This window comes from Geotrypetes seraphini, chromosome 5 (genome assembly GCF_902459505.1).
Source record: "Geotrypetes seraphini chromosome 5, aGeoSer1.1, whole genome shotgun sequence".
NCBI lineage: Eukaryota > Metazoa > Chordata > Amphibia > Gymnophiona > Dermophiidae > Geotrypetes > Geotrypetes seraphini.
The window spans coordinates 24,580,327-24,594,154 of NC_047088.1; the positions used below are offsets into that span (position 1 = coordinate 24,580,327).

The 13,828-nt window shown below is 41.9% G+C and overlaps 1 protein-coding gene across 1 annotated transcript in view; it reads left to right on the forward strand.

Moving 5' to 3' along the window:
* Positions 1–13,828, forward strand: part of TENM1 (teneurin transmembrane protein 1) — a 698,125-nt gene that overhangs the window by 287,787 nt on the left and 396,510 nt on the right. The window contains exon 6 of the mRNA XM_033947005.1: positions 4,217–4,369. Within this exon, the coding sequence (XP_033802896.1) occupies positions 4,217–4,369 (153 nt within the window). The remainder of the gene's footprint in view (positions 1–4,216; positions 4,370–13,828) is intronic.

Genomic DNA, 13,828 nt, shown 5'->3' on the forward strand with positions numbered 1-13,828 from the left:
TGCCCACCTGCAAAGTACACACTATCAAAGACATGCGTAGTCACAGAATAGCACGTAACTGGAATTTTTGCATTTATGCCTCTTTGTGTACCTTTACACATTATATATATATATATATATATAATATAATAAAATGCTAGGCCGCGCATGCGCACTCAAAAGTCATGTTCCCTGATCCGTCGCGGAAACACGAGTGTGCATGCGCGCGTTTTACGTCACCACCTGCTCTCCACCTCGCGCCGCTGCTTTCAAAATAGCCACCGATCTCTGTTCCTCCTGCACCATGGCACGCCAGGCATGTCCGCCGCCAGCCTCGAGCTCCTGGGGGCCGGCGACGCGAGCCGCCCGACCGGTGCTGAGGCCCCACCTCACGCTTCCGCCCTACACGGCACCGCCAGACCTAGCACTACAAAATGCTGAGGCCCCGTCTTCCGCTTCCGCCCTCACGGTGCCGCCCCGACCCGGCCCTACAAAACGGCCCTACACTCAGATCCGCGAACAGGGTTGCCATGGAAACAGGGGATCAGGAGCTAAACAGAGATTTAAAAAAACAAACAAACAACAGTGGACAAGGACAGAGACACACAGACACTCACAGAAGGACAGGGGGCTAAAGAGACAGATTGAAAAAATCACAAAACACAGAGGACAAGGAGAGAGACACACACACAGACACTCACAGAAGGACAGGGGGCTAAAGAGATAGATTGAAAAAAATAACAAAACACTAAGGAGAGAGAGAGACACAGGAAACAAATGACAAACAGACATACAGCAGCCAAGGAGACAGACAACAAAAAAAAATACAGACATACTTTTAAAGAAGAGGAGCCGCATGCTGGACAGGGGGAACAGGTAAGGAGTGCTGCTGGACAGGGGGAGCAGGAAAGAGGGTCAGGGGGAGAAAAGAAGGAGTGCTGCTGGACAGGGAGAGCAGGGAAGAGGAACAGGGGAGCAGGGAAGAGAAACAGGGGAGCAGGTAAGAAGTGCTGCTGGACAGGGGGAGCAGGGAAGAAGTGCTGCTGGACAGGGGGAGCAGGGAAGAGGGACAGGGGGAGCAGGTAAGGAGTGCTGCTGGACAGGGGGAGGTAAAAGGAAGGGAGAAGGCCTACTGCTGGACAGGTGGAACAGGCAAGGGGTGATGGTTGACAGCCGAGGAAAGAGAGACAGAAAGTGGCCAAGGGGAGAGAGAGAGAAAGAAAGAATGAAAGACAGACAGACATATATTCTAGCACCCGTTAATGTAACGGGCTTAAAGACTAGTATATATATATAAATAAATAATTTTAAAAGACATTTAAAAGCACATTTTTTCCAATTGGCTTTCTCAACTTAGAACAGAGTTTAGGACTGTGATCTGTTTTTTATTTTTTTATTATTAGAATTGATATTGTTGAGATATTTGCTATGATATTTTATGAAAAAAAAAATTTAAACTTTTGTTCTTAAGCTTCCCTTTTCTATTTTTAATGGAGTTCTTTTCTAGATGAATATGAATTGTGTATTGTAAACCGCTTAAATTCTTTTGGGCTGTTTTGCGGTATATAAAGTTCATTGGATTAGCGCACGCTAGCCGAAAAACTACTGCCTGCTCAATAGATGGTGGTAGCAGCTAGCACGCGCGGCATTTTAGCGCACGCTATTCTGCGCATTAAGGTCCTAACGCGCCTTCGTAAAAGGGCCTGTTTTACGAAGCCGCGCATGGCAACAGTCCTGAAGCCCTTTAAATCTCTATGGGCTACGGGGCCGTTACCGCGCAGCAGCTGCCAGCGTGGCTTTGTAAAACAGGCCCTCAGACACACAATCTATGGTACTTTTTGAGCCGGATTCTATAAACAGCACCTAGCATACCTACATTATAGGCACCGCTCAGCGCGGTTGTCAATAACCACTAGGCACCATTTATAGAATCACACCTAGCAGTGCCTAAGCGGACTTCGGTGTCACTAGGCATCCTAGACATTAGGCCACCTTTTCCCTCGCCTACTTTGTCAGCACCTATGTCGGACGCCTAATGATGTCTAACAACTACGCCTATGCTCCGCCCCCTAACCATGCCTACTTTTTCAGATAAGGTGTCCTTAGGCATGGGAGGACACCCCCACTTAGGTATCATTAGGCGTCTTAAGAGTTCAGCGCCATAATCTTAAATTGATTAATTAATGGTTTGATTTTTTTTTGGGGGGGGGAGGTGTTGATTGACTGAAAACCGTTACGGTCAATTGCCACGCCGATTAAGCCATTTTTTTTAAAATGAGGCGTGGATCCCGAACTTAGACGGCCTCAATTAGGATGTCCTATATAGAATTGGGGCCTGTGTGTGTAACTACTTTGAAAACGAGCTCCAGTTCATCTTATCAAATTACACTGCACGTACGGGTATACACAGTGCCAAGAACACGCGTACTTTTATCTGAAGTTAGTGTTGTTGTGTTCTGGGCTAGAGTTTAGATGTAGCATGGGCAGAGTTGAAATATACAAATATAGATCATAAAATACATGCACATTGCATGCAAAAATTTACACTTGGTTTCTCCTTAGGCACAATTTGTGCAAGATTCTTGTTAGTATACTGTATATTATACATTCACATGGGCAAGAAAAAGGCATCGTCTTACCCTCTCAAGCTACATGAACTGTTATAAAATTACTCTCTATGTGAATACATTGTCAGATTGCAGGTATTGCAGTGACATGTATTTTGATTGTTGCATTTGCTTAGGCTGATTGTTTTGATATTTTTATTTTATTATGTATGTTGCTTGGGAACCACCTAGGTATTTAGGTGGTATATAAATTTTAAAAATATATACACTGGAACCTTGGTTTACGAGCATAATTAATTCCAGAAGCATGCTCGTAAACCAAAGTGCTCATATATCAAAGCGAGTTTTCCCATAGGAAGTAAGGGAAACTCGCTTGATTCATTCCCCCCCTCCTCTAGACCACCGGTGCTGCTCCACCTCACCCCCCACCCCCGAGACCACTGGTGCACTTCCATCCCCCCCACCCCCCGAGAACCGGCATCACCCACCTGCTCACGAACACCCTCCCCCCCCCGAGAACCGTAATCACACACACCCCCCTCGGAGAGAGCGGGAGCCAGAAGACCTTGAGCATGTACAGATGCTCAAGGCCCAGCGCAGGCAAGAGGCAGGATCTTCGGGCACCGGCATATCCTGAGGGTTTGTGCTGCATGCCGGTGCCAGATCGGGGTAAGGGCTTCTGTTTGGGTGTGCAGGGAGCATTCGCGAGCGGGGGAGAGTCAATGCCGGTTCTCGGGGGGGGCTCACAAATCAAGTCAACGCTCAGTTTGCAAGGCACGATTTGCTCTAGTGTTTCGCTCATCTTGCAAAACACTCGCAAACCGAGGTTTGACTATATATCTAGTTTTTCCATAATTCAGAAAGTTGTGCAGGTAGATCCAAGCAAGCATCTGAAAATCCACCCCCAAAAGTTATAGAGTTTATGCATACGGAGACCTTGTCAGTTTCGTTCTTTTCATTGCCCATTAGAGCTGGGCATGCAAACCGATTCCGAAATGACATTGTCAGGCAGCAGGTCATAACTCATGGTATGAAACTTTGGTGGTGACAAAACACATAAAAATGTCACCCTCATCTTGTCTTTTTGCATTCATCAAACCGACGTGATTTAAGGATACAGTTAGAAAGTGATGGCGTAGTCAGCTGTCTTTCTGGTAAGGGAGTTCATTAATTCATTGGTGCTACAGAAATTTGCATCACTAAATCTTCATTAGTTGTACAAAGGCAGCAGTATAAGTGTGTCAGAAAAATGTTTTATTTACAGACATTTCCAACTGTTTTTGAAGAATTCCATCCAAAAATGGAATTGGCTTTTGTCCAACAAAGAGTATTAATAGCAGACTAAATAGACAGAAGCTGGTTGATCAAACCAAAGCTTTAGCTTTAGTTGGAACTCCCAAGACTATTATAAATGCAAAACAATGATAACTAAGGGCTCCTTTTACTAAGGTGCGCTAGCGTTTTTAACGCACGCTAAACCCGCGCTACACTTCTAGAACTAATGCCAGCTCAATGCTGGCGTTAAGGTCTAGCGCGATTTCAGCACGCGCTAACCTGCGCGTTAAAGCCCTAACGCATCTTTATAAAAGGAGCCCTAAGTGAAGTTGTTGTTTTTTTTTCTCATACTCCTCTTTGTAGTAATCGGTGAACTTATCTTTTTTTTCTTGCAGCAGTACATTTGTTTGGTTTAACCTGGCAACTTCAGCCTGTTGAGAGCCAGCTCTATGAGAATGGAATCAGCAAAGGTAGCAGAGGGGTTGAATCTATGGATACTACTTTCTCTCCACTTGGAGGAAAAGTCTCCGATAAAACAGAGAAGAAAGGTATGGAGGCGGGGTGTCATCGTGCCAAGTGCATGTTTGTGTTTTTGCTAAGCATTTGTTCTCTTAGGCAATAGTTCTACAGTTGCACATTGATGGAAGACTCAATAATTGGGAAGCCGAAGCTGCATACCATAGGGACCGAATGCAATGGAGTTATAGAGGCCCTCGGAAAGTGATAGCTCAAGAAACTAATTGCCAACCATCTTCCCATGTTATAAAAGAATAATGTAGAAGGAGCAAGCAGTAGTTAAATATGATAGATGTTTTGTCCAACAAGGGCACTCAAAGAATGTTACAAACCAATTTGGGTTTACAACAAAATAAATATGATGATAAACCATTAGAACCAGCCTTTCAGGGATGTGGGGCCATCTTCAAAGACTCTTTCTGGGGCTTTAGCAGCATAAGCATTTGGATAAAACCTTTTTCAAGAGAGTCATTTTGCCTTACTATCCCAGCTGGATTACTGCAACTCCCTCTATGAAGGTCTAAATTCAACTCTCTTGAACAAATTACAGATGATTCAAAACACGGCTATCAGACTAATATTCAAACTAAAAATTTTTTACTCCGTCTCACCTTACTATAAGAACTTACACTGGTTACCTGTGGAAACTCGTATCACCTTCAGACTATCATGTATAATGTTCCAAATTCTATTTGCAAAAACTGCCGAACCACTCATAAACTTATTCATTAATTCCTGGCCAACATCATCCAGAAAACTAGAATCACTTCAACTACGCCTTCCATCTCCCAAACGCACATTCGACTCACTCTTCACTTACCTTTGCACCAAGACTTGGAACAACCTCCCAACTGACATCAGGATGGAAAAGCTCCACAACAGATTCCATAAAACCCCCAAAACAACAACTTAAAACTCTCTTCTTTGAAAGCATGCACAACATAGACAACTAACTTGAAATACCTAGTGTCACTAAATCCCATACTTGACTCAAGTGCAATGCCAGTACAGTCATAGAACCATTACTCCGTTCTTAACTCTGCCCCCCCTCAAACTGCTATAATGTAGAATATACATTCTGTAATTCCTTATATTACTCTTACCACATCCTCTGCCAACACATTCCAGAGCACACAATTATTGATGTTAATTGAATTGTTGATCAATTAGGTTGGTCATGTATCCCAGCATCGTACACAAATTTGAGCAACCTTTATAGAATCCAGGGGTTAATGCATCTTGACACCTAACTTTTGGCATTCTTTATAGAATTGACAATAGAAGTTATATAATGCTCTTATATATATTTTCTTTATTTTAATATTTATTTAATTATTTAAAAATTTATATACCTTATATTACCTATACGGTTTCCACAGTAACAAGCACAAACAAACAAACATACGTAGTTCAGTGGTTAATAAACAACACTCTTAAAAATGGTCGATAAACATCAGAAATCTTCAACTGTATATACAGTACTCCCTGCGAATATGGTTTTTCATGGGGAAGCCTGAAGAGGGCAGCGGGAGAGGGCAGCAGGAGAGCAGCCGGAGCGCCGTGAGTGCAGGAAATCACTCGTGGTACGCTCCGACCTCCTCTTCCTGCACTAAGTCAGGCCTTATCCAATCAGGAGCTGCGTTTCAAAGCAGCTCCTGATTGGATAACGCCCGACTTAGTGCAGGAAGAGGCGGTCAGAGCATACCGCGAGTGATTTCCTGCACTCGCGGTGCTCTGGTTGCTCTCTCCTGCCTCTCCCGCTGCCCTCTCCTTGTCGGCAGTTTGCGGTCAGAAAATACCACGAATGACCGGGATCACGAACCGCCGACCGCGAACGACCGGAGGAACACTGTACCACTTATAGCCTAAATGGTTTATGTATAGGTACTCAATCATTTTTCCCTATCTGTCCTGGTGCCATCACACTCTGTCTAATGTACCTGGGGTAATGGGGGGATTAAGTGACTTGCCTAAGGTCACAAGGAGTAACAAGGGATTTGAACCCACAACCTCAGGGTGCTGAGGCTGTAGTGCTAACCACTGCACCACGTACTCCCATATATACCTCCAGAATTAATCGGCTATATGGCTGAAGTAGGTGCTTGTGCATAGATTAAGTGGATGGATTATGCCACCAAATTGGCCACCAACTCATGGCAACACACACAATGAGGCATCCACCCTGTGATGTTTCACAGCGGAGTATAGGCGTGGTTTGCCATTGCCTTCTCCCACGCCGTTTGTGTCACTGCTGCACAACATAGAGCCTCTCAGTCTACAGCACCCGGTATTCCCAGGTGGTCTTCTAGCCAGGTACCAACCACGCCTGACCCTGCTTACCTTCCAATAGTAAGAGCGGGGCTGTGCATAGATTACAAGCCTGTATTTCAACTATTACATCAGTATTCTATAAAGTAAAGTAGCTGTTGAGTGCACCCATGCTATCAGCAACCATGGCAGCATGCAATACTGTTTCTGCTCCATACCCCTTCTCCAACCCCACACTGTTTCCACCCTGCCAGGCTGTTGACAGATATTTATTTATTGGGGTTTATTAACCGCCTTTATGAAGAGATTCACCCAAAGCGGTTTGCAATCATGTTAGCATTTTTCCTATCTGTCCTGGTGGGCTGACAATCTAACTATGGTACCTGGAGCAACGGAGAGTTAAGTGACGTGCCCAGGGTCACGAGGAGCAGTGCTGGGATTGAACCTGCAACCGCAGGGTGCTGAGAAAGCAGCTCTAACCGCTAGGCCACTCCTCCATGCAACTATTTTAACACACAGTAGTTATGGTTAACACACTTTAGTAAACAGGCCTCACAGGCACATGAAGAGCAATTCAAAACTAGGGTGACTGGTAGGACCTATTCTATGAAGAAAGATTGGCACCTATTTTCCTCTATAGAATAGCATCCTAATCAGAGCTGGTAAAAGTGTTTATTTATGTACTTCCTTTTATTTTATTTACTACATTTATATTCCACACGATTTGCAGTTCTCGACGGATACCAATGAAACATACACAAGTCTCGTATATTCTAAAACATCCCATCATCCACTCAGAGTACATAAGAAATCGATTGAACCGAAGCACCAGTTGCCCCTTGCAGAGAAACACACCTGTGGCATCTGATTCGGCAAAAAGCGTTTGTAAACAGAAGACCCATCAATTGCTTATGGAAAGAAGTCGGCCATTTTAATCAACTCGAATTTAAGAGGCAACGCATTCCAACGCAATAGCCCGGCCACCTGGAAAATACTTGAGTGATAGTCTACTAAACTTACTGTGTAAAAAGATGAGACACCAAACAGGCGAAGTGTTTGAGAGAGTAAATTTTCAAAGTTGCTGCTATAACAATGGGAACTTCATTATTCAAGTCTTTTTAAGCGTCAAAGTACTGGAGAACTCCAAGTAATTGATAGCATTCTGTAAGTTACTCCAGTAAGTGAGAGTCCCACCCAAGTTCTGGCCATGTGTATGCCCTCTTTGCAAATATGTGCCGTGTTATTCTATGTATTCCCTGTCACTTTGTTAACCCTTCTGTTACTCCTGTAAATTGTAAGTCGCCTTGAACCTCATTAGGCATAGAGCGACTCATAAAATGCCGAGTAGATTAGATCAGTAAATTAAGCAGGTAGTTGCAGAATAGTTGCTTGGATACAGTTTTGTCATTTATGCAACTACGTGCACATGCACACACGTTAATGCCATTATTCTAAACAGTTACGCACATAGGACTAGATTCTGTAAGGGGCGCCCAAATTTGGGTGCCCAAAAAAAGAACGCCGAGCACTATTCTAAAAACAGTGATCCGAGTTGGGTGCCATTTAGAGAATAGCGGTGGCAAGTCAAATGCGCGCAAGACAAAAGCGTGCAGACAATTGCGCGAAGACAAGTGAGCGCAAGACAATTGAGCGCCGTGACAATTGAGGGCAACGAAAATTGAGCGCTCAGATGTCTTCGCGCTCAGTTGTCTTGCACTCACTTGTCTTCACGCTCACTGGTCTTCGCACAATTGTCCGTGCGAATTTGTCTTGCGCGCATTTGACTATGAACCGAGACTAGCACTTAGCACCAAGGACAAAACCTGGTGCAAATCCTCATGCCTAAATTAGGTGCAGATGCATTTTTAGTGAATGTCCCCAATCTGCCCATGACCCTCCCATGGTCACACCCCCTTTTCAGTTGCCCACGGATAAATTTGCACACGCATCTTTAAAGAACAGCACCTAGGAAGATACATACATCGATTGAAATCAGTGTCAATAATTGATCACACCCAATTAGTGGTGTTGATTAGCTTGTTATTTAATTAAATTGCGTGCTCAATGGGGAATTACCCAAATTTGCATATGCAATTTTGAGCACCATGTGTAGAATTTGGGGCATAATGGGTAGATAAATGGTAGAGCCCATGTGATAGATTTGCCCCCCCCCCTAGAGACCAATTTCATAGAGCTTTTCCTGTGTGTGTAATAACTTGCTTAACACAAACATGACTTTTACAAAATCGCATGACTGCTTACATGCATTTAAACAAAAGATATGGCCCTCCTTATACTAAGCTTCAGTAGAGGTTTCTACCCCAGCCCGGGGTGCTGCTTCAATGCTCATAGGAATCCTATCAGCATCAGAGCAACGTCGGAGCATTTAGCACTCTGGGCTTAGTATAAGGAGAGGGGTGGGCATGTGCCTTGTAGAAAACATCCTAAAAACATCCTCTGAGGTCACCAGGACACAAACCTTCCCTGTAGATTTCCGTGACTTTTTTTTATCAACACTGATTATGGTTGCAGCAAATTCTGCTTCAAAAATATCATGAAAATTGTGTGTTGAGTAAATATTGTTTTTAGCACTTTGTATATCTTCATGTTTTTATATGCACGATTGGTTTTTCAGTCTTCTAAAGTCTGTTTCAGGTGAACCCAGCTGATAGCTTCATCTGCTGTATGACGAGCATTAGTTGGTGTGAGTGGAAATATATCGGTTTTAATTAAATGAAAATTGATTAAATTGCACATTCAGAATGGAGTTAAGATATTTTCTTTTAATTGTGTCATGCTGAATTTAGAATATAGGTACCATGTTGTAAATCTTGTTGGAAAGTTATATATTGGTTTTCACAAACATAAATTTCTAAAAGCAAATACATATTTAATATTTATTGATTTTTTTTTGTAAATATATAGTTTTAAATAAATTGCAGTGGATGTTTTTGAATGTATGTTGTTTTCAGTAAAAATAAATCAACTTCAAGGAAAGTATTGGCTTCACTTAAAATGCAGTTTCACAGAAAAATGTATTGACTCTTCCTATAAGTGGGTCCAGGAGAATACATTGGTTTATGAAAATCTGCTGGTTCAATTAAATTAAATCTAAATGCTTGTAGATTGAATAAATGTTAAAAAAAAATACAAATATACATAAACGTATATCAATAAAAACAATTCATTTTATTATTTTAAAAAAAACCCCAAAAACATTTAGAATTGATGAATAAATAGTGATATAAATGGTTTATTAATTTCCATGAGAGTATATTATTCATCCTTTTCTAAGTTGAGAACTTTCTTTAAGCATCAAGATATACCGTTCATCTTCCAAACTTCTTTACATTGTGTGACTTCCTGTAGGTCATCTAAAATGATGACCCCCCCCCCCCCTCCAGGTCTGTTTCCTGTTTGATGAACACTAGTTCATAGCTCAAAAAAGGCTTGAACCCTCATTTCTATAGCCTCCATGGGGGAGGGGGGATGAAATTCATCAAGGTACAGTAAAGGTTTTCCCTTTACTGCACCTTGATGCCCCAAGAGATTCCGTTATCTGTGGCGTCCTGGAATTTGCAGGTTACTGAATCCTACCTTACCGCAAGTAACACTGCTTGTGAGCCACCTAGCAGGCGGCATTATTTCTGTGGTCCAGTGGATGACCCCCAAGGACCCCCTCCCCCTTTCCAAGTTAGGCATGTACCAGCCAATTAATTTTTCAAATGGTTCTCAATGGCGCTTTCAATTTACAGCGCCAATTAAGCCAATTATAAAATTAAGTTAGGCAACTAAATCAGCAGCAGCCTTACCAGTTTGGGCCCAGGCGCCGTTTATAGAATCTGGGCCTAGCTGTTGAGGCCTTTCCCAGCATGCATCCATAAAGTTGCCACCACTTCTTATTTAAGAGGACAGTACATGGTAAATTAGTGTGTGCTAGTTGCAATGCGCAGTCGATGCCCATACGCTTTCCACGCAGCGCATGCTGTGCAGTTAAGACACAGGGCTCCTTTCATCAAGGTGCGGTAGGCGGTTAACGCGCGGAATACCGCGCGTTCAACCGCCTGCCGCGCTAGTCACTAACGCCTCCATTGACGAGGCGTTAGTTTTTAGGCTTGCCGCGGGGGTTAGCGCGTGATGAAATGTCCGACGCGCTAACCCCCGTAGCGCGCCTTGATAAAAGGAGCCCATAAATTAGCACGCCCTGTCATGTCAACGCGGAAGTATTGCTTAGTGTCCTTTAGTAAACAGGCTCCTTAATCTTCGCAATTTCTGCTGTGCTTTGTCTGTGTCCCGATCCTTCTCTGCCGTGCATTATTTACCGTTCAGTTGTATTTGACAGATTTTCTCTTGTGGTTTAATATCCATCAGTGCCCTAAGTATAATGCTTCACCTCATTTCACTTAGCTACAGTGAATAAAAGGGCAGATATATGCTTTGGCTGCTAAGCAACATAAAATTCATGTCTGTTTATGAGCATACTATATACCAAAGAACTTGTTTTGAAGCAGAACAAATGGATAATAAAAAAAAAAAATGTGCCTAATTTGCAAGGTTTTCTTTTCGTGCATTTCCTGATGAATTCTCTCCATGCCCTTCTTGTATTGCTGGATATATTTAATGAAGAAATGCATTCAGATTTGCTTAGGACCCACACTCCAAGGCATACTGCTTGAAACCTCAAAGCAAGAAAAACAGTCATTTGGTAAAACTCAAGAGCAACTTATAGCAGAGTATCAATTATAAAAATGTTCACATAAATTCATGAGGGGCTCGGTTTCTCACTATGACACCTGGTTGATTTTATGCATGAGCACTTTCAAAGCACCAGCCCTTTCATTGGTTTAATCTACGGTTGCTGAGTCTTCCAACAAGGGGCCTCCCATCAACAATTTCAGATAAGTTACCATTCTCTGTTGTTACTAGTGATTGATTAATGGTAACCAAGGGAGGAAGGGACTGTAAAGATTGTGATGATGGTCCCTCCGGCAACCTTAGTTGATGGATTACACTGAACAAAATTGGTTGTAGGGTCTGAGCACTTTACACAGCAATAAGAAGATTAATTATTATTCACTTATTTATATATTTTTATCTCTTTATTGAGTATTTAAAGTATCCAGAGCTGTGATATTGGACTGTATTTAGACATATCATCACAGAATAACATTCGTTATATCCCTAGTAGTTGGGTACACCTAAATTCATGGACAGCAAATAACCACTGAATAACCATGAAGCTTTACACAGTGGTTTCAAGTAAGCAGACGAATGGATAATAACTGAACCCTGGGGCCCTCTGCAGCCTTTAGTTCAGAGTTCCAAAATACTGATTCCCAATTGAACACTCAAGTATTTTCCACTCAAAGCATAATTAAACCAGTTCAGCAGAGTGGAGTAGATTCAATGAATGGCACCCAAGGTTAGGCACTGGGATGATCCATGCTAATCTAGTATTCTGCAAAGGGACTTCTGCATGGAGCAGCCTTTAGAGCAGTCTCTCTCAAACTGTGTGCCAGGGCACAGTGGTGTGCCCCAAAGAGATTCCAGAATATTACTTTATTTTAAAAAAATTCCCTTCATAAGTATACACTAGAATAGATGAAATGTATGTCAATGTTATGTGCATTTGTGTGCATAAGTATACAACCACCCAGACAAGCATCATTCTTTGATGTGATTGGTCCTTGAAAACTAATGGCAAGTAATTTTAGTTTTATTTTTATTGAGCAAGAAAGCAATCAAGGCTTTGTTTACCGTTTGTATCTTCTTGTCTTTGCGAAATTGGATTTTCATCTCTGACTGATGTTAAATTTAAAAAAAATAAGAATGACTGCAAATGGCAGATGATGAAATGTGTGTTTGCTTGTCAACTATCGAGTCACGTTTTGAGTTAATTTGCACTCAAAAACAAGCACATCCATCTCATTGATTAGCAGTTCTGTTTTATCTACTTTAGTTTCACCATTGTTACAATTACCCATACATAATTTAAAGAGTTCCACACTCTATTAAATGTACTACTAAACCCCAAACACTCCACATTCATTCTCTCATATTTATAAGTGGTACAAACATTTGTCCACCAAAATGTCTGATTCAGTCTGTCGTAGCTCTTCCAATTATGTGTAACCATTTGAATAGCTATTCCCGTCATGATCAAAAAAAGACGACTTTTATATTTATCCAAAGAAGGCTTAACGTATAAAAGCGTACCACAAATTATGCCTTCCTAGGTTAAGGGAATCGCTGAATCAAGACTAAGATTAATTTGTCCCCAAATTGACTTCCAGATACTAAGTATCAAAGGACAATAATATAACAGATGATCCAAAGTCCCTATATCACTATGACAATGCCAGCATCTGTTAGACTTAGAACTGTCTAATTTTTGTAAACGAACTAGGGTCCAAAAAATCCTATGTAATAAAAATAACCAAGTTTGTCTCATAGATGCTGACATTGTACATTTCAACCTCCAAGACCAAATTCGTGGCCAACGTGATAGAGAAATATACCGTTTCCTTTCCTGCTTCTTAATACAGGGTGGAAGTTTATTCCATTCTTCAGGGACAGCACAGGAGAAAAACCTTTGTCCTGATTGCCTTCAATCTGACCTCTTTCTTTACTGGTATGAAGAGCGTAATTGTGGTAAGGAAATACATGAGGTTACACATTGGACTAGGTATATAGGAGCACGCCCCAGTATGCTCAGGTCAAAAGTAAAAGTTTATATCGGATCCGAAACTCAATTTTCAACCAATACAGCTTATAATAGAACTCAGACACATGATCATGCTTTTTTCATCCTAAACAGAGTTCTAATGATAGAATCCTGGGCTACCTGCAAAGAACTCAGCACAGTCCGAGGGAAACCCAACACCACTAGGTTGCAGTAATCCACTGTCGACAATACAATCGTTTGAAGAACTGTTTTATAGTCATTCCAGGGCAAATAGTAGTTTAGCCTATGCAAAAGATGTAACTTAAAATAGACTTTCCTGATAAGACTTAACATATGTTGCCTAAAAGACAACTGAGGGTCAAGAATTATCCCTAAGTACCAGAATCCTGGGGACCGTGAGATCACTGAATGAAGGATCTGGACTGATGGCAAAGAACCTGGCTGTCCTACTAAAAATGTCCCTCCACCTACATAGGTATACATTTATCCATATAAGTGCCACTATTCTGTATATTTATGCATGTAAATGAGAGATCCT